Raw genomic sequence first — 27,554 nt, 5'->3', positions numbered from 1 at the left:
AAAGTATTTACAACATTTTGCTTTCAGTTTGGTCACATTATCTACACACATTTGCAGAAGATCTTAGGCAAAACAGGTATGTATCTTCTTCTGACATAGGCTATCAGATTGATTGCACATTTTCCTTTTATATAATGGCTCTCCTATAGTGCACTGAAGTCAGTGATCACTGTCTAATTACATTCTCATTTTAATTTATGGCTCAACAATAAAATCAATACCACCTCAAACCCAAATATCTGAGCGGCTGAATTATATATAGTGTGAAACATGTGGATTCCACTTATTTGGACCTGATTTTCAAAAGAATAATTCATCTCACTAGCACAATTAATGAATTGTGCAAAGAAATAAAGGACCTGTGCATCTTATTCATTTGAAAATCAAGGCATCTTGTTAAATTCTCTCAACTGATTTCCCTCTAGTTACAGCTTATTTAAAAAATGTTCATTTCCCTATGGCACTATAATGAACTTTTCAGCACGCTATTACTGAATTACAGTATCTTTTACATATACACTGTATTTTGGCCAATAATGTAATTTCCACGTTACATAATATCATTGCCTTCACAAGCAGAGTTGCTACATACATTCACAGTTTCAATAGGTTGTAATTAGCTTCTCCAGTTGTGCTTTAAAAATTCCAAATATTTTCCAACAGTAAGTGCAAAGCAAATGTCCTATGCAGCTACAATTGGTCACAGAGTTATAAACTCCATAATTACGAGAAGAGCATCCTCTCATTCTCCGTTTTCATCACCTGCTTTTTCAGGTATGACCTCCAGACTTCGCCGGGGCTTTGAGATTTCTGCATTTTCAGTTCCTGGCTTATTGAGTCCACATGAAAGGGTTGCATAATGGATTTGTTTCAGATTCTCCAGTGCTTCATTTTTAGCATATTTGAGAAGATCAGCTTGTCCCTGTAAGAAAAAAAAAGCAGTTAGAATACACAATTGATAACAGGATTCTCTTTTTTTCCCCCCTTTTGTTTGTTTCAGATTAATGGTACAGTTGCCCTGCTCAAAAAAAAACCCAAAAAAGCCCCAAAATAAAACTCAGAATTGGATTCCTTGAAGTTAGTAAGAACCAAGCTCTTTGATTTCTCTGGAGCCAACCAGTTGCATAAACAAAGTGATAGGCATCATTTCTACCTAACAGCTTTCAGGAAAGTAATCTGTGCAGTATTTTTAATCCATGGGGACTATAAATGTTTCTGCATAAAGAAAAAGGTGAAGGCTTATTTTACTACTTCAGGGAGCAGTTAAACTGGTTTGGTTTTTGGTTCTTTGAGATTTTTTTTTCCTAGCAATGTGATTCATTCAATAGTAGCATGGTAAAGGATCAATGTTTGTCAAAGCATGAAATATGAAAATACAGGTTGGCAAGCAACATGTAAGAAGGATTGTGATGACAAAGACTTCACAGGATTGTTTGCAGTTCAGCGCTATCACTATCCCTCTTTACTTGCACTCTTTCTCTTCATAGTAATTAAGTTTTAAGTAAAGCTGTAGGAGAAACTGCCCCAGAGTTAGGTGATTTGGCTCTGTCCTGCAGTATTAGCTACTCCATCTCTTTGTATTGATTAAAGCCCTCTAACAGCAGTAGCTCTCATTAGCAGGCTATGGACTGCCTTTTCTGCAGCCATTACCTGCCTACCCTGCCCAAATGCAGGGAACAAACAAGCCTGTAGCACGTGGTAAGCATGCGTGTCTTGCTGGTGGACACAGGGAAGTTCACAAACACGTGCAGAAATCTGCAAGGGCCCAAGTGACTGCACTGTGTCTGCACTCCCGAACAACTGCCCCACAGCTTACAGAAAAGCAAATGATGCTTCAAAAATACCGTATCTTAAACAGTGTCATTTCCAACTGAAGGAGAGAAAAACACACACACACAAACAAACCCAAGTACTGTAGTTGCTTGAAACTGTCAGTTCCTATAATGTCTAATAAGGTATGAACACTGACTGCACCTTTTCCTGTAATTGGGGTACTCATGCCTGTCCTGTGTGAATTCTGGCTCCTGACAGACACTTCTCTTGAAGAAATGCTAATGTCTCTTCTGGAGACTTAACAGCTATGTTGCCTCTCCTCCTCTGCCACAAAAGGCAGAGGCCAACTTCACTTTTTGATTTAAAAAATAAAGGAGGAGAGGTAGAACAGCAGTCAAAAACATGTGTGCACTCATGGCGTGGTACTTCAGCCTTTCTTCTTTAGCAACTCAGAACATAAATACTATCCTATGAAGCAAGCAGAATTATGCATTTGAGGCAAACAAATTGAAAACAAATATTGCTTTTTTCAAAGAAACAATGCCCCCCGCCCCTATCCAAGTCTATAACAGCCAAAGCGGTTTTTTCTGATTACCAGACAGGAAAAAAATCTAGAAGTTCACCAATCACAGCACAAGCTTCAGTAGTATTTTCTTCTACAGAAAACCAGGGCTACTTTTTTTTTTTTTTTTTTTTTAAATCACATACTTTTTTCCAAACTGACAAACAACTACAAGCTAATTTAAAACACTCCAGCAGACTAAATGAGTCATATCTGGAGTGCATCTGTTTCTAGCCCAAGTTCCATTTTACATGGATTAGTAGAATATAGTTCTGGAACTTTGATCAAGTTGTTTATTATAGGCAGAGCTGCTAGCAACAGTCTATTAATAAGGTTGCCCAAAACTTCTCATTTAAACAAAAACGTTTCAGTTGCTTATATGCTTGCCAAACTGTAATTACTTCAGCTGACACTCTCTATGCAGGTTTTTTGCCACTGGCAGACTTTATTATTATTACTATTTAATAGTATTCTTTAACCTCATCCATATGGTTCATTCAGTTCTGAGAATAAAGACAGGAAAATGCTGTCAGAATTTTTTTAACAATCCTCCATCCTTCCCTCCCCACTCCCACTTGGGGTAGGGACTTGCAATTCAAATGACTTCAGGGACCCAGCGTAGTGGATCCAAGTTATAAGCTTTTAATAAACAAAAATCAGATTTTGAACGTGGTTAGTACAATCACTCAGGATTTCATTCTCGATCATTCTTCATCTCTTGACAGCCCCAGCAATGTGGCAAGACAATGCATATTCCATTCCCACACCATAATGAGTATGTGTTAGAAGAAAAAGTTAGGGTTTTCCTGTATGGCTGCTCCAAGTTGTCTTACGACCAACATTTGGTTGCCAATGCAGGCAGTCCAAAAGCCAGACTGGAGGAGGGGAAGAAAAAGCCTGGGACGGGAACTCTGGCAAGGAGGTGGATGGGGAAAAGGAAGGGGCAAGAGCGATCTCTGAGACTGACCTGGCAAGTAAGTCTAGGACTGCAGAAAGGGAAGTTGGACTGTACTATACAAAGCAGAGACTACATCCTTCTGAAAGAGGAGATTGTGAAATAATGAAAAATGAACACAGTGAGGCAACACTGAATTTGGACCAGACAGGTGAGTGGAGAAAGGGAAAGACTGAGGCAACATTTAGCCTTGGAATACAGAAAGAAAATGAATTGACAAAATCCGTGCTCAACCATGTTGAAAGAAGCCTAAAAATGATAGACAAGTAGAAGGACTAACAACTCAAAAAGAGTGAGAGAGCTTGGTAATGAGACTAAAAGCTGGTGAGAGAGAAAACAAAAATGCAGAGCAGGGAGAAGACTACAGAATACAATGAAATCAGGTAAGGTGATGAGAAAACTAAAATTAAGACTCACTGGGAAGGACCTCTAGAGGAGGTGAAGAGAGCGCAACTTGAGCTGGAAAGCAATGGGGAAAAACTGCCAGAAGAGAAAATTAGGCACTAAGTGGCAACAGGATACTGGATGGAGGAGAGAGGGGAAGGAGGAAGCCAGGGGTTAGCAGAATGGCTGGATTTTCAGCAGGGAACTTGGAGTGTCTGGACAAGACTGATCAGGAAAGATGAACTTTGTAGACAAGAGAGGATCTGGGATAAGGGGCTGGATTATTGCAGACAACAGGAGTTCAGACTAAATACGTTCGGCCAAGTGGGATGAAGTTTAGACCATGGTGAAATAGAAAAATCAATCTGTGTACATTAGATACTTTCTTCTCCAACACTTAGAATGAAGAAATTGATTTCTGAATGCCACTGAAGTCAGAAAAATGTTTGTGAAACCAACTGTGTTGCCATTATCTCCTGGCAAGTCTTGATTCAAAGACAAAACAAGAGCCAACCACTGCTGCCAAATATGGCACAAGCTCAAGTGAGAGAGTTCTGCATAATTGATATAAAGTGCCTAGCTCTGTTCATATACCATCATGAAGCCATATGCTGGGGGAAAAAAAGCAGTATGCATCTTGAAAGTTCAAGTTGTAGTCACAGTGAACGCTGTTGAACAGTAATACAATGCATTTGAAAGGCAGGAAAATAAAAAAACTCATCCAGATCTGAAAAAATTGCCCCCACACACTCAATTAAAAGAACTCAAAAGACCTTCCTTCTAGTTTTATATCAAATGTCTCTTGTTCAAGGGTTCTCAAGATTCAGTTTCAATTCTTTATATGCTATGCATTCTGTAGCTGCGTAAGGTCCTGTGCCATTGATTTAATAAGTAAATCAATAGTACAGTCAGTTGACTACAAGCTGGAACACAGGACTCTCTCACATCTGTGGGCTACTCAGAGGCCTTTCACCTTCCTACCAGCCCCAAATGGCCATACACTACTTGCTCTTAAAATGCATATTGTAAAGCCAATACAAGAAACCTATCAATGGCTCAAACCCTAGTCAAGCAGATTTATCACGAGAAAGTACAAAAAAACCTACATTCAAAGAGACAAAGCTGGTCCACAGAGACAACTCAATGCTGGAATCTGGAGCACTTGCAGAACCAAACCCATATAATGTTTCTCACTGTATGGTAGGGCTGGCTCTGTCAGCCTTTCACCTCAGGGAAGTGTAAATGAATTCAGTCCTTTAGTGTTGCCTGGCAAACACGCCACAAAACTCAAATTTACTCCCAGGACTGTGGTTAACAGGCATTTTGTGGTAATTCCTATCTAGGAACAGGACCAATACAGGCCTTGCACACCACAAGTGCAGAGCACTGCGAGAGCGCTGTCCTCACAGCAGCAGAGGGCAATCGCTGTTCCCTTTCCTTCACCGTGGTTAAAATTCACTAACAGAACTGAGCACCATGTAACTTTAATACCTATTTCACATATTGATGTTTATAAGCTTCAGAAAATTAATCAAGCTGTTTTGTAGGCAGACATGAAAAAGACCTTAAAGAACATCAAATAACAAAACTGATATTCATTCATAAGCTTTTAACAAACAGCAACGATAAAGGATGTGAATTAATGTGGAAGCCCAATTCAATATCCTTCATTCCTCTCTGTCCCAATATACCTGCGTCAACTACTCTGTTCCGTTTTTTTTAAAATCAACATTAAAAATCTTCTGTTAGTTTTGATGCTTTCAGCTAAGCGGCAGTGTTTTTATATCATAGCTCCTGAAAAGTCATTAAAAAAAAAACCAAAACGGTTCCTATCAGTTCTCATACCTATGAAATGAAGTATCATTTCAGAGTCAATCGGATATATCATCAACTAGAATGTCTCAGCACAGTTACCTTTATAATTTGGTATGTATTCACTCATGATTTTTGGTTAACAGGTTCTTCAGTGAGTGTGTGAACATGGAAGTAAAACTGTAGAGATGACATTTGAAATAACTGTATGAGCACCCTTTCCCCAAAAAAATCCCAAGAAACTGTATCAGTAATGCTGGGCTTTAGCTCAGCTTCTGGGACATGAAGCTCCTATCAGGAAAAGAAAGAAGCCAGTATCCCTTTCTCAAAGTGCTTCTCTGAGCAGCAGCTGCTAAGTACAATGGGACATACTGCAGTGCTGCATGCCCAGCTGACGTGCTCTGACTGCATTTACAGAATCAGGACATAAAGGACTTAACCTCTTAACTTCTAAAAAGGGGTTTAACCAGGAGCCAAAATTCCATCAGTCCAGCAACATCAATATCTAAACTAATAGTTTTAGATATTTAAATGGAACTGGGATGTGGGAGGTTTTCTGAGCACCTACAGGACTAGGCAGTAGCTATCAGAGGCCTTACGAATGCCCCGTGGCGATAACAGTGCTGCCTGAATCCACTTGTAGATTTGGCCCATAAAATTCATATGATTTTTTAAAAAATACATATTCAAGAAGTTGCACCCTGTAAGTGCCTTGAGCGTTCCATTTATAAAAATAATGTAGGTGCAGAACCAATGTCATTACAGAGATAATAGATGTCATGAACTGCATGCCTTGGGATTTCTTTCAAGAGAAAGTAATTCATGTTGTCTAATGTGACATGTGTATAAATTCATAGACAACAAGAAGCATCTAACAAATGCTGGAGTTAGGAGTCCCACCTTCATTCCGAGTACTTACATTGAACTCTCCCTATGTGTTTAGAACAGCTCTTTGTTGCAAAGACTAACTTAAAGATGGTGTTATGCTCTTCCTATGGGCATCTCAAATTCTGAGCCTACATAGGTTTTTTTCAAAGTTTTGCTATGCCAGGGACTTTCCTGTAAAACAACATAATAAAAAATGTAAAATGTTACATTATGTTGTTTGTAGGAGCCTGCTGCAACAGTACTTAGAGTGACTTTCTTTCTTCGACTGTGTACTCTTTCTGGCAGGAAATGCGATTATCTATGTTTAGAAAATATGAGTGCTATCAGTCTGAGTAGTAATAATAATAAATAAATTACAAGCAAATGATCTTGCAAACTGCCTATTTGAAAGAAAGGCACATTCTAATACTGTACAATCTCTAAATCTCTCAGATATGCAACAAAGTTCACTAAAGCAAACTAAATTTACTCTAAGTGATGTTCTGAAGTTAAACAAGTATCTGTATGTACATATATGGTGTGCATAAGAATAGGAATGCGTGCATATACACATACACAAATTGAATAGAGATATTTCAGTTAAATTCAAACTTACTATACCAATAATAAATTTGGCCACATGGCTTCACATTAGGAAAAATAAAATCCTTTAAAATAGTAATTGTAATGTGTGTGCATGCACGCACACACACCCCTAGATATTTAATAGCTACATCAGATGTTCTAAACAAAGAGTTCCCCTAGAATTAAGCTGTCAATTTTGCTATTTTATCAAAATTTCCATTGCATCAACTGTAGTCAAAATGTCCGAAAAAAAGATCAATATGTACCTTGAGGATAAAATGCAGCTTAATCGGTTTGGAAAATGTATCAGCCACACCATGTGAGCATTCTGCAAGTCCTCTGTGAGGGTGGTTCTCATGCAGAATTATTTAGTAATGCTGTTTAAAGCCACATAGGTATTCCTAAATCATAGCCAAGCGACCATGTAAAATATTGTTCCTAATTACAAGAAGAATAAAAAGTCAAATCCATGTAAGCATGGCACTGCCTTCCGTGTGTTGGTTGCTCAACTGCCTCGCTTGTTGGAACAGCAAAATTTGGAGCCATTGAATAGACAGCATTTTATTTTGTGCTATTCAAGAGGGAAGTTAATTTGACATAAGCAGGGAATTCATCAGAAAAAATAAATTCTTCTTAAAGTGGCTCAGATTGTCACTCTCCTGATCAATTTTTACTCTAAAAATGTGGGCGTTCACTTTCCATCCCTGTCCTCACATATTTTTCAGAGAACTGGAAAAATGGAAATGGAAAAACACTATTAGATCAATATCATGATTGCAGGTCTTTTTCTCCAGACAGTAAGAGTAGTGTCATAGAAACTGATAAACCTTTTCTATTAAATTATGTAACCCATGACAACTTATGATTACAGCCTATAGTTACGAGTTTGGAGTGAAAAACCCCAATGTGTTACTTCAAACGAATCACAACCTCTAACTTTCTGTACATCTAAATGTGAGTAACAGCAGTTAATAGATGCCTATGTGAACTGTCATATTTGTAAATAACTTTTAGGATGCAACAACATACAAGAACTTTCTGTAACACCTCCTGTTAAAGTTTCGACAACAGGCTGATTAAACACCTCACCAATTTTTTTGATAAAGTATTAATTATGTGACAAATTGTACCTTCCTACAGAAAGGACCTTCACCTGCAAGTAGAAAAAAACCAAGTCAATGTTGAAGAGATTTTCTCAATAATCCCTTCAAAAGGAAGGCCTTCTAACTTCATAATTACGTTAATCCTAAGGATACGCACAAAAGCCCTTCAGTGCTCTGAAGAGCCAGATCTACCATGCAGGTTCTCCAATTCCTGGCTTACACAGAAATCACGACTTCACATTTCAGTCGCTCATCAACTGCAAATCTCCCCCCCACCAGCCTTTATGTTCTGAATGGAAAGCAGGGAAAAAGCAAAGGTACTGCTGTTTCAGGCAGCATTAAAATAGATTTGCCTGTCCAAGCTGATATCTGATACCTTTGCCAGAAAAGTAAAGAAGGGATAAGAATTTATTTCCTTGACATTTGCCCAAACCCACTGAACCGACCCCCCTCCTCTCTATCCCCTAGGTAGCACAGGAATGGTACTTGACACATCCCATATGCTGTCTTCAGGAAACTCGGCTCTAATAAAGGCAAAGTGATAGTCTCGTCCTTTTTTCTGTAAGCAGAACCTGCATGCATATTTTTAGAATGTATTAACTGTACACATTGTAGCAAATCTAACCTCTTCTTGATTCTCCTCTATATTGGACTTGTGCAGTGTAACACAAGGCGGACTGGAGCACCAAGCAACACCAGGAAAAGCTTAACAGTTGAAACCAACATGGAAAGCTGGAGAAATATATGTGTATTACTGCTTTTCTGTAGTAGTTCACTGTAGGAAGAGGCGATTTTCAATAAGAACTAAATATAAAAAAATATGTGGGAGAAAATAATTTTCTTTACAATTAAAACAGACTTTATCGTTTAATGTAGTGGTGAAATATTTGATTGAGTGGGATAGAAGAACTCATTAGTGGATGTAAACACAAAATTTTAATAATTTGGGCTAGAAGAATAGTGTCAAGGGAGTAAATTAAGGGAGGCAGTTTTGCTATCTCTATAAATTTTGGTATACTCTGCTGAGATGAAAGACCAGCGATAAGAAACCTGAACTGTTCCACATCCTAGTTTCCTGAGGGTCTCTGGATGAACATTTTTTTTATACTTCATCACTTACTGTTGTGTCAAAACATACGCAAACGCACTCAACAAAATGCAAAGAGAATCTCCAGCTCATATACGCTCAACTTACTCCAGTCTGGATTACTAATATAATTCGTATGTATTGTTAATCACCATTCATCACTGACTGCAGTAGCAAGAGCTTCCCTTTTGTTTTTCAATAACTGCATTAACCCTAACACTCTTACTCCCTTTCAAATCACAAAGCAGGGTTTAAACAGTGACATAGCTTCCTCCCAGCCCAAGTCACTTCACAGAAATCAATACTCGTCATTTCACCCATGTATTCAAAATTACAGTGGATCCTGGTAACGTTAAAAAGGTTGTAAGAAGAAAATGTCAGACACAGTAAATGAACCCCCCCAACAGCAGAAAAGAAGAAAAATTCACTTTGAGAGTCTGATGTGTTTTCAAGTTATACAAACTAAACTGAATATGGTTATAGAACTGAATAGATCCAGTTGAACTGTGACACAGAATAATGACCAATAACAATATTAGAACATCACTTGTGAATGGAAAAATACAGGAACTAACCAAAAGAAGACACATTACCTTTAAAATTGTAATGTTCCACGTAAAACTTTCTACTGATTTTTGCAGTTTTCTTTCTTTTAAGCCTTCTCTTGCTCCTATATTGTGCAGGTTTTCATGAAACTCCATTGCTGTGGAGAATAAAAGAGGAATAAAGCATCTATTTTAATGCATTTTTATGATCACAGAGACGGTGATTTGAAACTAGTAAGACAAAAGGACAGTGAAAAGGCTTCAGAAATTTTATTTTTCAAGCACAAATACATCTGATCTAGTAGCGTGCCACGTTATACAACATGCCCATATACACAAATCTCTCTAAGCCAAAATCCACACTGAAGTACCTGTTCAGTCACTGTGATACAAAGATGGAGCCAAGCAAATATTTACTATACAAAAATAATTCTTTTAAACACAACCGAATTTGTTGCACTATATGTAAAAAACTTCTAGTGAGTTGCTAAAGAATGGAAACAGTCATTTCATGAAATACTCTATCCCAGCAAATTTATTTGTGCCTTGCTCTTTTATGCACTAAATTTACATACAGTTGTCCAGCTAACAGCTTATATGCTGGGGCCAGGCCAGAAAATAACTTTCTCACCTTACCCCTGAGGCAAAAAGGATTAACTGTGAAGGAAGAGTGCAAAGCGAACTGCCAAGGACATTTTAGCACACCCATGTAAACTTCTGTGTCCACAAAACCTATATCTGACAAACTCCAAACCAAAAATTTTTGGCAGAATTCAGATTAGCTTGATCTAAACATTGAGTAGAGTGACCAGAGCTTTAGTTTTAACCCAGCACACTGCACAGATATAGGAAAAATAATTTGCTTTCCGTGCTACTGTTACAAGTCATATAAAAATAAATTTGCAATCGTTTCCTTCATACAGGAAAAGTAAAACATCCTTCCATGGGTACACACATCAACCCAACATGGATTACAGCAACTCTCCTATGGAAGTCACGCATTAAATTGTGGTCTCAGTAATAACATAAAGGGTATTTTGAGGGCAAAAGTTGGCAAGTGGTTGTGACTCACACTTATGAACGTAAAACCAAGTTATAGTTTAATTACAAATTATAACTATGTTGATTGAGATCTGTTTGCTCAGGTGAGTCTATGTGCTTCAAAATTTACATTAATTATAATGGAATAAGCATATAAACTTGCATTGGCTGTCAATCCTAGAGTAGACTAGACTGACGTTTAAGGACATTATAGTATCTATTCTTTGTAATCTCTCTACCTCTACCTTACAAGAAAGAGATATGGCTGAATGTTTTCATTGTACATTCCCTTACCTTACTCCCATATATATATACACACACACACACACATACATGTTTTAAAAATTATTCATAAATACATTTCAAAGATAAGATTGTTCTTTTCAGCTTTTCTTAATATTTTAAATTTTACCACAAGGAAAAGAAATTGTAAATATTTTCCCTGAATTAAGCTACTGTATCGTTTTTATTTCAAACACTTCTCTATAGCTCAGAATCTGCCTCTGGAGTACAGCCTCAAGTAAACCATTCATACTATATTTCCCCAAAACAGTTTTCTAACCAGGTGAGAAATTAAAGTTCATTCATCCATCACTGTTGCCAAGCATTCATTTCCTGTTCACATTATCCAAAAAAAATAAACTCCCAATAGTATCATGGAAAGATTATGCACAGATCCATATTTACAACATTACATTTCTAGAGACACCAGGAAAATACGGATTTTTCTGATCTGTACCATGAATTCTAAGACTATACTGCAAAACTTTTGCAGTTCTGTTCCTCATTTCCATCTTTATAAATATTGCCCTTCAAATCCACAGGCACTAGTGATTGATAATAAACTTGAACCAAAGCCGCTCAGAGACAGATAAAGAATACTGCTGAGGGCCTGCATGATCGATGTGAAATTGGTGCTTTGCAGATTTCAGATAATTCTTATGTATACACAGTCACTAGTATCTCAAATGCAGAGACAGTGGTGACCACATATTCTGCTAGCCAGAAGAGCTCTTTTCTGGTTCACTGACTACCTTCCATGGTGACTCTCTTCCTTCTTTACGCTTATGCCATGTTACATTTCTGTTCTGCCAAAGCCACTCCACTCCAGCTAAATATTCCTGGCAGTTAGCAGCAACATCTCAGTGCCCTTTTTCAGAAAACGAAACCAAGTCAGATCATCCTACAAGGGCACACACATGTACACCCTCAGCAAACAAGTGCCTTCTGCTTAAACAGCACTCATCGCACCCCTCTCCTCAACATCTCTTATGGACTGGATAGGGCAACTCCCCGTTATCATGCTAAACTAAAGCTGTCCTACTTTAAGCCTAAACATACAACCAGGGACAAGTAGATTTGAATTTTAGTTCTGTTTCTATTACTAGCTTGCCTGATAAATTGAAATGGATTATTTAACCTCTAAGTCTCAGTTTTTCCATCTGTTGAATGGAAGGAATTATATGCACTATGCAATATATGGACAACTTAAAGTATGAATGCAGCACAGCATTTAACTGTTGACTACATCTCTTTTGGTACTCCCCTTCTATGTTCCTGCTTGTTTTTCTTTCATTTTGTCTTGGAACTCATTATTTAATGCATTAATAGTGGCGAGGTTGTAACAAAACTGGTAAATTCCAAAACAAAACTGACTCCTTAGAAGATAAAAGAAAAAAAGAAAAAAGAGGAAAGAGCTTTTAATTTATAGCTAAATTATATGTTCATATAAACTCCTGTAAAAGTGCCTTAAAGATATTAATGAAAGCTAACTGGATGTTAACTGTCTTTTTTTTTTAATAAATACATGTAATTTTCTATCTCCTTGCAAGTAAAAATTAAGATATAGTAAGAAAATTACTTTTACAAGGCTTAATTACTTCTAGAATGTAGTCCATTAGTCATTTTGAACTGCCTGAGAGTTCTTGGATGATAACAGACATAACACTAATCTGATTTATCACTCTTAATACATTTCTGCATATACCACTTGCTTACTCCAAAATGCACAAGCTACTCATGTTTTCCATTTCTACTGGCAGATATTAAAAAGGATATCATCCACAAGTTTTGAGTGACCATGAAGATTATGTAGGACATGTGTTCTTGCTTTGTTCAGATGGAATTTCCTGGGTTTCAATCTGTGCCCATTGCACAGATGATTTTATCTATAATGCAGTTATTATTCATTGTTGTTGGAGACAGAAAGCTCAGTTCTAAAAAATTCTTTTGATTACAGATGTCAACATTCCTAAAATCCTTATTTACGTAGTATCATTGAGGTTGGAAGGCATCTCTGGAGATCGTCTAGTCCAACCGCCTTGCTCAAAGCAGGGTCAGGTAAAGCAGATTGCCCAGGACTGTGTCCAGTTGGCTGCTGAATACCACCGAGGACGGAGACTCCACAACCTCTCTGGGCAACCTCTTCCAGTGTTTGACCACCCGAGACTCTCACTGAGCCTTCTCTGCTCCAGGCCGGACAGTCCCACCTCTCTCAGCCTCTCCTCATATGAAAGATGCTCCAGTCCCTTAACTCTCTTTGTGGCCCGGTGCTGGACTGTGCTGGCTTTCTTGTACTGGAAAGCCCCAAACTGGACTGAACACTGCAGATGTGACCTCACCAATGCTGAGCAGAGGGGAAGGACCTCTAGCCTGTACTGGTGCGTGCATGGGGTCATTCCTCTCCAGGTGCAGGACGTGGCACTTCCCTTTGCTGAGCTTCGTGAGGTTCCTGTCAGCCCACTTACCCAGCCTGTCAACCCCCTTCTGAGTAGCAGCACAACCATCTGCTCTATCAAACCTCCTCCAAGTTTTGCATCTTCTGTCAACTTGCTGAGGATGCGCTTTGCCCCATCATCCAGGTGATAAATGAAGATGTTTAAACAGTAGGAGCTCCAATATCAACCCCTGGGGCACACCACTAGTGACTGTCTTCCAGATGGACTTCATGCTGCTGATCACAACGCTTTGAGCCTGGCTGGTCAGCTAGTTTTCAGTTCACCTCACTGCCCATTTATCTGCCCTCTACTGACTTAGTTTGTCTATGAGGATGTTACAAGAGAGAGTGCTGAAAGCCTCAGTAAAGTCAAACTAAAAAACATCCACTGCTCTCCCCTCCTCCACCAAGGCAGTCACCTCATTGTAGAAGGCTTTCAGCTTGGTTAAGTCTGATTTTTCCATTGTAAACCCCTACTGATGTGCCCCAATCACCTTCTTGTCCTTCATGTCTTTGGAAATGGTTTCCAAGAGGATTTACTCCACCACCTTCCCCAGGGACTGAAGTGAGGCTGACTGGCTTGGTTCTAATTTTGACCCTTCCTGAACTTGTTAAGCTGTGGTAACTCCGTCGCTTATGACAGTGTGATGAGGTTTCAAATGTCATTCACTACTTGATTCCCTTCTGAGTTTCTGCTTGTGGAATATTAGGGCACTTAGTTTGCGTAAGCTGCATTAAGAAGTCTGGTCACCCCTATTGCACTGTAAGTAAGGGCTAGCTGACAGAAGCCATACAATTTCCTAAGTGCTTGCAAAATAAAAACACTTCCCTCTTTCATAATCTGATTCAAGTCTTCCATGTTAAGGGACAGCTGTTCAGTGAAACATTCATCCCAACTATTTAAGTCATGTAAGTACACCATTACGTATGTAACAAAATAGCAATAGCATGATTCAACAGCAGGTTTTAAAAGTGAACAAAATGCTCCCAACAAATTTTCCCAAACATAATCAAAGATTTCATAGCATATCTTTCTCCACTGCAGTACATTTATTTTTTAAAGCATTCTGATAAGCAATTTTTCAGTATTTCCTAATAATTAGTTTTCCCCCTCAGTGCAGAATCACTTTCTGGTTTCCCAGTGAATGCTGATCAGTTTAGTTTGAATTTCATTATTGTCTCAGCTTTTTCTTCTCTCTCAGACCCTCTCTCCCACCCCTGGAATGTATTAAATGGCTTTAACACTTCTTCATCCCTCCTGCAAATACCTTCCCATTCAAGATGCTCTTCTGAAATCTTATGCACAATTCTTTTCACCCATTTTCAATAACTTCAAATAGCATGAGGAGAAGTGCTGTAAAGTTGATCAATGCCACAGGAACCCTGTATCACATGAGGATACTAATAAAAGTTTGCTTGGTTAGTCTAGCAAAAAGAAAACCAAAAGAGGAGTAACTGCTCTCTAGACACACATCAGTCGGCAAAGAACTTGGACATGAAAGAATCATCATTTCAGCTAAAGGACAATATTAGGATGAATGTCCATCAGTAAAACCGGAATTTATATAAAGTTTGTAACCATTGTAGATGTGGTTCTGTAAGCAGCCTTGAAAAGGAGAAAATTACTCAAATAAAAAACTAATATTAATTTTAAAATATAGTTTGACATGATCAGTTTCCAAAAATTGTACCTGGGAGTATACTTCAGGACCTTCTGGTCCTGTGTTTCCTCAAGCAGCTGCACGATGAATCCTCTAAATAATATTACATGGCAGACCTCAAACCTGCATTAATTTATGCTCAGCATATTCTGATGGAATGTTTATGTCCATAAACTAAACAAGAACTGATATGACAGTATAGAAACTTGGGTGTCTTATTGCTATGACATACTTCAGTAACAAAAATCTCTTTCCTAAATAAAACATACAAGGCAATACAACAGTCTTGATGGGCTGATAAGAATTCTGAGCTATCACTTGTCAGAATAACTTCCAGATTAGAACCTTAGCTTTATTTTATAGTCCTGGATTTTTAATCAGTATTTTAATTGTCACAAATCTGTTCAGAACATACAAAATCTTTCATAACTTACAAGCATGTGAGCTTATAATATTTAAGTTATTCTTTCGCTGATGCTTGAAATGCTGGAACAAGGTAAATGCATTTCTGTTGCTGCCCTGCATATTGGATACGTTGGCTTTGTAGTGCCAACATTGTATCTTCAGGAAAAAAAGTTTTATTTGGGGATGTATTTCAGAAACAACATTGTAGATATTATTAAAAGTTACTAATCTCCAACTATATTTACTTGGAGATAACTACATGTTTATTAAAATCAAGATGTGAAGAGAGACTGAAACATGGAGAATCGGAGTGCGTGTGTGTAAGGCAGGAGTTCAGACTGTTTGGAACTCTGCAACTTGTTTGCTTTTTTAAGAGTTACTATCAGAAAGCCTGGCATACAACCTTAGTTTATAGGAAAAAAATTCATACCTTTTCTTTACTGAGAGTTGAGATACTAATTTTCAAGGAATCCTTAGCAAAACAGTGAGCACAACACTTGCTATACTGTATTTCTAAAGCCAAATTTCTACTTGACATACTCGTTTGTTTTCCTTGATGAAAGTTTTCTTGCCAAGAGCGTGATTTACAACCTAGCTGAGACATGACTACACAGCAGGTGGGCTCCTCCTGGTATAGGTTTTTTCTCTTAACAAAGAACTTTTATCAATGAAATAGCACAATGGTAAAACTTTGGCAATAAATATATATACTGAGTAGGCCTAATATGAAATGAGTGGCAAACAATGTTTGCCTATACCTATATAAAATACACACTGATAATACACACTCATCCAGTCCCATACACAGTCACAATAATTCAGTTTTCAACATAAGACTCTTTAATGCTGGGGAACCACTTACGGCATAATATGGTCACCAACTTCTTTATGAACCACTGTCAGAAGAGATTCAAAGTAGCTGCAGCACCAAGCTTACACTTTTATGAAGTTATAAAGAGGACATCTGTGACATCTGGCCTTGATTTAATTAAAACTCGGTTACTTGCAGGGGTTGAGTAACCAGCTCCACCTTCCTTAAACACTTTCAAGAACACTCCTATGTAACACTAACCTTCTAGACACCAAAGCCAACCAAACATGTTGGTTATCAACAAGCTACAAAACACATAAAACCCACACCCCAACACTTTCTGTGTACCTCCAAAACAGCAGTCCTACAAAATGCACAGGAAACCAGGCCTTCTCATGTTAAAACATCTGCTCTGAAAAGAAGACTCTTGGTATTTCACCCCCAGTGTAGGGAAAACTTTCATCCACAAGGACGGTCCTCCATGAAGACGGAGAACATTTCTGAATGTGGGTGAAGTTAAGCCACTACCATGTACGAGAATGAATTAATGCTATCAATAAAGGGCAGAAACACAGAGCTACAAGAGCGAGGATTCTTTCCACAGACTGCTGTTTTCATCTTTTATTTATCAGCCTTGATCCTCAAGAGAGACCAACAAAAGTCAAAGGAAAAAAGATCCTGATTTTATTGAATGCTAGAAAGCAGACTTAATAAAGACATTGATTTATGGCACATTATAACTTCTCGCAGTCTTCAGATCCTGCTAAGTCCATGTTGTTTCACTGGCAATAGTAATTACTATCTCTTTCGCTTCCACAGGAATGTAACTTCTCCTTTCTTTAATATCACTTTCTGCTCCATGGAAGTTGAGTACCTTTTTGTTTCAAATTGCCTGATTAACACAATTAGTTAAAGCCAGAGCCATTTCCCCAACATGTAATTGTTACGTTTGTTGGTATTGTTTAAAATATGAAGAAGGGGACTGTGTATTGAAAGCCTGTTCAACTTTTCAGCGCTTCAGCTAATAATGCGTATTTCAACATTTGTCTTTTGACCATACTGATTATAACACTTTACTAACTCCGCTTTTTTTTAACCCCCATCTATGAATAGGTTGGAACTGCTGGTTAGCTCAGTCAGCAGCTGTTGTACTAGTTGTGTTGTCACAGGTAGATAGATGTCCACACGAGAATAAACGGACTCCTCATCCTTTCCTACTCTTTTGGATTAGATTGTAGTTAGGATAACAGTGCAGCCTTTGAGCCCATCTTAGTACATAAAATGTCTGCTGTATTTGTGCACTCTAGTATACTTCTCTATATCTTAAGAGATATAATTAATCTTGCCTCTTTAATCATTTTAGCAGGTAGAAGGCAACTGCTAAAAATATGAACTACAAGCTAATATAACAGATTAATTTTGTAAATATTTCTGTACTGGGGAAGACTTTTTAAAATCAAGAGTTCTATTTTAGCTTCTTACAACTTTATTCCAATTTCCAGTACATCACCAAATTTTCCAATAATTGCTGTTCACTGAGGTTGCTGAAAGTTGAACATGCAGCTCTAGACAATCGTCATTAATACTATCTGATCTTTTACAGGGCTAGAATTGCATTAAGAGTAGGGAAAAAAAGGCTTCATGTGAAGGGGCAAACTCGGGAGAACAATACAAAAGTCTGTGTTAGTTTAACTGTTTGCCCTGGGAGCAACAAGTGAGATCATTAAGAACATCTAGAAGTATGGGAGATGTACCCTAGGAGTCATCCACCCTTGTGCAAAATATATCGGATTCCCCAAAGAAACATCACCATGCAAGGTATTACGGTGAGCTACGTACGAGGAGCAATATATGAAAAATACAGTGTATCACTGGTGTGAATAACAATGGAGAGAGATTTGAACACAAAGAAAAAAGACCGATCATCTATTCACCTATGCTACCTAAGTTGATCTAAGTGTCTAAGTGCAAGTCTTCACTCCCTCTCCGCAGTAGAATGTGGCTTCAAGAACATGCAAGGCACAGGACAGGAACAGGATTACAGAGCCAGGGAGTATATGCAACGACAGTATAACCTGAGCTGCTGTGGAGCTGCACCTGGAGACACTTAGTGGAGTCACTTGAGGAAGAAGGACAAACAGGAAGAAAAAATGTAGAAAAAAAATGGAGCAGACAGAGTAAAAGAGGAGAGAAAAAAACAGGTAAAAATGATGGACTGAATACAGAAAGAAAGTTAAGAGACATATCCAGAAAAGGATTGCCCTGAATATGCCCTTTATTGACACCTTTCCTTAATTGTCAGAGACAGCCTATTGTGCTAACAGACCCTCAAAATGATGTTGTGACAAGTGTGGAGAAAGGAGTTAAAACAATTTGATAGCTGGCTTACAAAAAATGGGAACAAGATGAAAACAGGAAAAGCACGTATTTCAGAAGAATGGAGACTGGCTGACAGGGGCCTCAAAGTGCTGTTTTAGTCATAGCAGGTGATGTTGGCATTTATGTGATGGTGGTAAATACTGTAGATTGTTTACTTTTAACAGTGAACCTCATGAAAAATATAGTAACAGATCCAGTTCTAAGATTTAACTTGAAGATTAGCATGAACTGCTGATGCAGTCAAACACATTAAATATTGCTCAGTTATGAAGTCCAACAGTAATGAATAAAGCAGAATTTCTTCACTCCCTACATATGAAGCCATAGTTTAAATGCAGTGGCTTCTAATCAAAAATCAAGACTTGCTGATGAGAAGCAATATTTCAGAAGACCTGGATTAACAAGTTCTGCTGGACTTCTGTAAACTTCACAGTACCTAGACCATGAACACTGCAAATTCTCTCTCGAGTCAGGAATAACTACAAAAATGTTGAAAACAACTGATCTAGTCATTCCCTTTCACTGTTTAAATAAAAACTCAATTGCATGCCTATATACCCAGTCAAAAGTGCTCCTCAAGATTTAATTGTATCAATTTCTTTTCCTCTATTAATGGATTATCTAATCTGTGCATAACATATAACATAGAATATTACTTTTTCTGCATCTCATATGCAAATAACACAGGAAAAAGTAGTAGAAGAAACAGCTCAGTAAACATGTTTTGTTGAAAAGTTCAAGCAGTAACAGTGGGAAACTGAAAGTTATAGCTATTTGAACAAAATTTATTTTATTACGTTACTTTTCAACTACAAGAAGTATTCGCAGTGCTTGTATGGCCATCATCCTAATCTTTCTCTGCATGCAGCTCAGACATAACTTTTTCCCAATGGATATTATTGTGCGCTGTGTTTACCTTTGACAGCATCCAGAATGGCTGGATATTCCCTTTCTTGAAACTGTATCCTGTTTCTGACACTCCTGAAGGACTGCTTTGGAGTACATGTAAGAAAATGGACTCACTTTATGTCTTTTACTACTTGCATTATTTAATAAACTAAGTCCCTGCTGTTTTAGTCACTGTACAGATGGAATAAATAAGACAGTCCCTGCTACAACAACTTAGAATCAAAGTATGAGGAAAAAAGAGAACAGATGGATAAAGAAAGAGTGGGGAGTACAAGGAAGCAATGAAAACTATTTGGTTAAATTGGTAGGAGGGCATGTGTCAATCTAGCTATAATTGTGGGATAATTTTAAAAAACAATTCAAAGGAAGTAGTCTGGTGGATGTTTACAGTGAGCCTGTGGGACAACATGATAGAATGCATGACGATGGCTGACAATCTATCAGGCCGGGAAACTCTTGCTACCAAATGAGCAAACACAAGAAAAGTGAAAGCAGCTCAGTCCTGATGTACAAAGAGGAAAAAGTAGAGAAATTAATACAATGACAGACATCATCAAAACAACAGCCAGGAAAATGACGTACATTAAGCAAAACTACAATGGTCACACTCAGAGAAAAGGATAGAGTAGCTGAGATCCCAGAAAATAAGAACCTGAACAAGAGCTCTGGCTGCACCGATGACTAGGGAAGGTTATACCTCTAAAATCATACTGCAAAAAAAGCCATCTGAACTATCAGCACACAGTGCTGGAATGCATATTTATGTATAATATTAGAAGTAAATTGACACTGTTAGAACTGTACACAATAAGTTCATTTCCTGAATTAAAACAGAGACGATTTCTTGTAGGTATTGTCAAGGCTACTTTTTCGCCTACGCACACTAATTTACCCTTACTGATGTCACCTTTCACACATTGTTTTATAATTCTCAGTGTCACAACATCCTCCTGTACTATTTCACAGTCATATCTACAACTGATTACGTTCAATAATTCTTTGTCACCAGCAAACTGTGTTCGTTCATTGTTTGCCCCCCTGATCATTTAATGAATACTTGGAATACCATATGTCCTTCTGAGCTCCCCCTGCTGAACACCAAAAGGAATTCCTAAACTCTGGTTTTCTCTTTTAACCAGTGATGAGCTCAGGCAGTATTTAAATTATAAAGCAAAAGAATGCAATGGAAGATTCAAAAGAGAAATACAAGAATGATGTGGGTTGGGAACAAAGGAGGCTAGGTATGGGGTAAGGTGACCTGACATTCAAATTCTTTACTCTAGAGAAGATACAGGAGCACTTTAGGTCTTTAACAGATTAAGGGGATGGACTGGATTATCTTTAAATTCCCTTTAGCAGCTACATTCTATTTTCTTGCAGAATCTTTAGCTGGTTAATAGCAACAAAATAAAAGGCACTGCAATCATTTTTAAGTTATGCAGATTTTTTTCTTAATTCTGTTAAAGAATAAAAGTACAGTGGGAACCAAATCAATATTATGTTCCCATATCTTTTCATTAGTTAAGGTATCTAAAATGCTTTCAGTAACTATTTTAATTATGAACAGAACGCGTTGAGCTGAAATCAATATGCTGATATAAAGAAAACAGAGAAGTTTTTTCATATGGTTTAATTTTAAAAAAACAAAATGAGGAGAGAAGTTTACAGTTAAATGTTCTTAGAGAATATTAACAGCAAAGAACCTGAATTCTGAAAAAAGCCACCTCAAGAATCACATCTTTGCTTATTTAATAGGCCATCAACCTAAGTAAGAAATAATGGTGCATATATTTTAAAATTAGTTCTGAATTTTAAAGGAGGCCAAAAGTCTTATTATCAAACTTAAGTAAGAAAACAGTTTAATAGAGTGAGTCCACTTTGCCTATTTAACAGATTTCTTTTATAAACCCATTCAAGATAACAAAAATTTACTGCTTATCAGCAGCTTAAGTATTTCTTCTTGTTTTAGCAGCTTTTTCACTCTTTGAGCCACAGAACAAAAAAGCCCAGACAAGGGCATAATTTTGCTTTTTCCTTATCAAGAAACTACATAGGAAACAGTATTATCTCTTACTCAGAACTAAATAGAGTAACATCTACTGAGAACATGGGATCAATTAGTCATAAGAAAATCTTCAGAAACCATTGATACTAAAAGGTAATTCAATTCAGCTCATTCATCTTAAAAAGTACCTTGACCCTGCATGACTAAAGCTGCCCTAAATAGCAGGATCTATTACATAATCCATACTTAGGCTTATGTCATCATGCTGGAGGTTTCTCATTTAAATGAGATCAAAATCTCTTCGCTATTTAGCATGGGCTTTAAGTCTTTAGCATTCTTAAACAAAGGATTCTTGGACCCAGCCGCACTTCATGTAAAATAAGGTTGTAAGACTCAAGAAAATCAGACATATGCAAGTTTACTGGAATCCATATGGGCTAGTAGAAAGCAATCTTTTCTGAAGGGCAACAATTCTAAAATATGAGGTAAAATAGGCAATTAGCTTTTGCCTTACCTCTAACCGAAGATCTAAACTGCTTGAGACACTGATGAAGCTAAAAAAATATGGCACACTATCACCACAAAAATGGGAGATGATTCAAGAAGTAAGCGTACAAGTTTGCAAGACAATGTCCTTATGGCAGCAAGATATATTTTGAGTTTGGTATTTTAGATAAATCTCTGCATCTACTACCAAGATATGTGAAATAACATTTTGTCACTCATGGTATTCATGATTATTTATGTTTGACAGCGTGAAGTAAATAGGACAAGTTAAAATTCTCAAGTATTTTGCAGTTCTGTGGTTTGACTAAAGTTCACAGAGTCTGAGGAATGTGTGCTGTGAATAAAGGGGACATCTAGAAATTCAGAGTGGGTAAGCCTTCCTGCTGATGATCTGAGTTGGAAGACACTGCTAACAGAAAAGAGTTTGTAAAGGAAGGGTGAGGGTGGAAGAGCATTATTTTTTTCTTTTCAGGAAAAGAGAATGAAGAAAAGAGACTGAAATTTATAGGAGAGCAGAGAAACAGATCAAAGAATGGAAGAAAATCATGGAAGATGATGGGAGTTGCAGGATGCTGAATATCAGATAGATAAAAATGTATTTGTATATAAAAAGCTTTTGTCCTGATTGAGTCATGCAAGACACGGCTGTAGACACTTTGACTGACTCTCCAGCAGACTGTTTCTGATGCAAAGTGCAATGCATCATTACTCTAAGCGAATTTATAACGTTGTTTAAAACATACTTAAGAAAGACCAAAAGAAAATAAGCATCATTAAACAGCAAGGTCAGACATGCTATTCAAAATAAGAAGAAAACCTTCAAAACTCAGTCATGTCCAAATGAGAAAACCATTACAATATATCAGGTCAAAAAGGGGCAATTTGTGAAGGGATTAAGAACTAACTAAGCAATCTGTTTCAAATATGTATCAGAAACAGGAAAACTTTCAGAGAATCTGTGGGACCAACAGGTCATAACAAAGTTTAAAAAAAAAAGACTTTCTGCATCCATGTGGTTTGAAAAGCCTGACACAGAAGATCTAATTGTCTGCAAAACCAGTTTTACTCTGAATAGATAAAATAGTAACAAATCAGCAGAACCAGAGGTCATCCACCCAATAGATCTAGAGAAACACAGGGACGAAATATCTGAACTACTGTCATGTAATTATCAAAAGGCAAGGCACTTACTTCACCAAAGCTCTTGAAGACATTAGGCTACCATGACAAAAGAGGAAAAGTTCTCACATAGTAAAAGAGGAGATAAGAGTAAATGGTTAAAAAATTTCATTGTGAAGGAAGATCATTCTATCTCTTTCCTGTAATCCTATGTTTGCATTTGTGGAAATGACTATATTGACAAGCTACTGTCCATAGATAATATGTTCATGATTTCCAAAGTCAAGCTGTAATTCTATGGATCTTTGGTTTCTATGATTTGAAATGTCCATTGCACTGTTACTGTATGTGCCTAAATTACAATAATCTCTTTTTTTGTTTGGGTTTTTTTGTTGTTGGTTGGTTGAGGGGTTTTTTTTGTATAAGGTTGAATAAATAAACTTGATTAAACACTTCGGGAAATAAAGAAAAATGCAGTAAGTTCTTTGTAATATTTTTAAAAAACAGCTTGTACTTACCTGCTTTCTGACACTGTACTATCTTCTCATATAAGCTATCTGTATTTTCAACTAGAGTCCTGATGGTCTGAATCATCTGTAGAGAAAATAAATTAAAATAAACAGAAATATCAGTAAAATCCAATTTTTACTGAAAATCTTTAATCTGTAAAAGATGCTTAAATTTGAACTCAAATGGATAATCTAATATTTGTTGTTAACATAATTAATACATTCATTTTCCTGGTCATGACCAGGCAGAGAAGTGCTCTAAATGTAGCATAAAGACATAAAAAAAGACGGTAATTTTTGGCTGGGATGTGTAAACATCAAAGTAAAATGTCTACTCCATAATTCACTACCTACCAAAGCAAGTGGAAATTATACAGCTATTTACCAGGTAATTCACTTTTGTTAGCTTGGGTGAGATAACCTGGATGCAGATTTCCTCCTCCTCACTCACTCCAACATTCAGAATGATGACCACTCACCACCCAGTGCTTCCTTTTTCCTAAGGATCATCCCATTGGTTTTCCAGATTTGTTCCTCTACATTTTCCCTTTTTGTGGCTTGACCTGTATATATGTATGAGACAACACTCTATGGAGAAAAAAAAATCACTCAAGGCTGGTATTGGAGGATAAGGAAAATAAATTATTCCTTTACCTGATCTTTCTAAACAAAAAGCCTTTCATGGAAGCTCAGCTGAAAGCACACCAATTAAGATGGAACCATACAGATTTTTCAGCCTAGGGTATGTATTGAGAAGTAACAACTTTGCTTCACACCTTACCCACTGATGTCTCTGGTACCCACTCCAGCAGACAGATTTCTCGCCACTAAAACGACGACTAAAGTTTGACATGTTACTTATGTGGGTGTTCATGTGGAACTTTCTTTTCCTTACGAGACCACAATTGCTATTATGAGCAGGAACGTTCCATGTTACAGGGAAAAAAACCCAAACCTCTCTAACGCTCTTCCTCAGAGAAATATTAATTTAAGAGGCATGACTACAGTAGTCCTTCCTCACACGTATTAGAATGAGCCTTCTCATTCTCAACTCACTGAATTGAGTGACATTGAGGCTGTTTTTCTGAACATTGCTTTAAGTGAGGCATAAATCAACTTGGAGAAGGCGGCAAGTAAGCCTCAGATTTTTGATCATGGCAAGTGTGCAAGCAAGTGAGGAGGAAGAACACCTGCATAGATGTAAACTACTCTACAGACTTCTGTTATTTTCAGCTACATAAAAATCTGGTTTAAGTAAATGACAAAGCATTTAAAAATAATTCTAGTTCTGTTTCTATTATTTCAATTTAAAATGATAAAGAAAATTAATCAAACCCCAAAATTTTTAGTTTATGCTACATACAAACAACATGTGAACAAGCAAGTTTAGAGTATGTGGAGGTCAACATACTGGATAATTTAATTTAATCTTCACATCCTGATTAATCTATATTGAATTTCAAAGTATCTATTTATCCTGATTTATATTACATCAGTTTTAAAAAAAAAGAAACGCAAATTATAATCAATGAGGAAAAAATAATAACTTGATCAGATTGCTAAGCTGCAAGTGAAATACTTTAGCTTACCCATTTTTAACTGGATTGTTCTTTGAATATAAATATCAACGTTCACTCAAGCAAAAAGTGCCTATAAATAGAATTATGCCTATTACTAATTAGGTGTAAAAAATTGAAGACAACTATTTTAAGCAGAAGCATACTTACATAAGAGAATACTATATTTCACCCAGGTAGGCTTCTATAGGGAGCACTGCAAACTGACTACTCCTGATTTGTCAAGGAGAAAGCTGCATTTTCACTGTTTCACTACTATTCGGTCTTTAAAACAGTAGTCAGAAACTGACATGAAGCCACTATAAATTTGCTTGAAAGGCAAGGATTTTACCTGTTTCAATATATATGTCATGTAGCACATTTGCTTCTATAATGCACTTAAAATGAAGAGAACCAAAACAGCTGACTTCAATCGCAAATATCCTTCCAATAATTGATGTTATTTTGCGAACTAGTTGAAAGGATATTGTAAAGCATCCACTGAGCTTTTTCTGCATTGAAAATCACCTTGAAAAATGAAATGCTGAGCATGTACAGCTCTTGTTTTGTCAGGATGCTCATACACAATAATAAGGACTACAGTGGGATTCTCTGTTAATAAGAATCCTTTCACCTGAGAACCCTTTTGATGAGTTCATAAAAGAGAGAGACCAATTGTGCTGTCTATTCAACGTATTTGTTCTGGAGGAACTGTAAGAAATACTGCAACTGCCCTATGTTAGTCTATTCTGTGATCCTGACCCCATGTGTATAATAATGTATTTTCTAAGTAATGTCAGCTAGGTCCTATTCAAGAAACAGAATATCTCTATCTATCTGCTTTGTTTCCTTCATACAGTACATTCTACATGCACATCAGATAATTTAGAAATCGTGAGGAACAAGTCTCAGCAGGTTAGAAAACTTACTCTGAGACACTGCACTGATTTTCAGAAGTAAGAGAATTCAAAGACGAATCACTGCATCTTTGTTTACTTTCTGTATTGACAAAGCAAGAAAGTTGTACTAGTTCTGCAGATGAAAGGAAATTAAACTAATCGCTGTGTTAGTGCTCTTTCATCACAGCAAGGCTAACATTGAAGAAGAATTTATAACAATGTGCAGATTTAATATTTCACAGTTTTGGTAAGGAAAGTTGCTTTGCCTAAATATTCTCAGATCAAAAGCAACGCCCTTTTGGCAACTTTTGAAGAAAAGCTTCAATGCATTTCATGTGACAGAAATTATTCTAACATCAATTTTTGTATTACCGAGGCCAGTAACAGTTACTTTATCTTTGGTCTCTAAAATACATAGAAAGCTTTATTTAAGACTAACAGCACCACTAAGCAAAATTGGCTGAGCTAGCAATAATTCAGGGGTTAATTTCCCCTACCATTCAATCAATATTATGCTACATCCCAATTTTGTTGATGTCATTCACTAAGAAAGTAACGGAGCAGTATGCTGTGTGCATTAGTAGATGCCACCTTTTAGTTGTGTTTGATTAATAAAGTAATAGTATTAGTTCATCATAATTTTATTCTTATATTGCTCTTCACTGTACAGTCACCCTTTAGTATGCATTCAGCTATTTGTTAAATGACTCTTATAGAGCGTTTAAACATATACATTCTTTCTGGTGTTCAAGCCAAAATTATAACATCATGAAAACATTCATGTAGATATTAACAGAGACTGAAAGACTTTTGGTAGACACAGCATACGGAAAAACTGTGTATAAATGGTTATATTTAAACAGAAAATTAGCCTGATCCAAATGATACTTGTATGTATGTGTGTGCTTGGTATAAAAGTGAAGTAGAAAATGGTAAGTAATCAGGAGCTTCAGTGTGAAAAACAGTATGTCTGTACCATAATGAGAAATTAGATTCTCAAGGTAAATGAGTTGTGGAAATTGAGCAGGTAAATGAGTTGTGGAAATTGAGTAGAAAGTCCAACTAGAGTCTAGTATATATTAGACTAGCCTATACTGAACAAGCCAATCAATCAGCAGGTATTTGCTAACCACAGCTAACTGTAAGAATATTACCAGTGACAAAACTGCAAAGAGAAACGCAAACAAACTTAGTAGGGAACAACCAGTTACCAGCTCATCATTAAAAATGTAATGCAAATTACCCATGCCTATTCTAAGAAAATAACAGATATTCTATAAAGTACAGTAGCTATACCTTCTAGCAAGTCTTACAGTATTAATTCCCATCTCTAATCAATGTTGCTTTTTTCTGGAAGTAAAGAT

The 27,554-nt window shown here is 37.0% G+C and overlaps 1 protein-coding gene across 1 annotated transcript in view; it reads right to left on the bottom strand.

The window, feature by feature from the left end:
* Window positions 1–425: 425 nt before the first annotated feature.
* The window catches only part of PLCL2 (phospholipase C like 2), a 100,859-nt gene continuing 73,730 nt past the window's right edge, over window positions 426–27,554 (bottom strand). Inside the window, exons 4-6 of the mRNA XM_059818628.1 lie at window positions 23,745–23,820; window positions 9,722–9,831; window positions 426–922 (exon numbers count right to left, since the gene is read on the bottom strand). Of these exons, the coding sequence (XP_059674611.1) occupies window positions 743–922; window positions 9,722–9,831; window positions 23,745–23,820 (366 nt within the window). The 3' untranslated portion in view covers window positions 426–742. The remainder of the gene's footprint in view (window positions 923–9,721; window positions 9,832–23,744; window positions 23,821–27,554) is intronic.

This window comes from Gavia stellata, chromosome 6 (assembly GCF_030936135.1).
Source record: "Gavia stellata isolate bGavSte3 chromosome 6, bGavSte3.hap2, whole genome shotgun sequence".
Classification (NCBI taxonomy): domain Eukaryota; kingdom Metazoa; phylum Chordata; class Aves; order Gaviiformes; family Gaviidae; genus Gavia; species Gavia stellata.
This window is presented reverse-complemented; position numbering and strand designations above follow the sequence as displayed.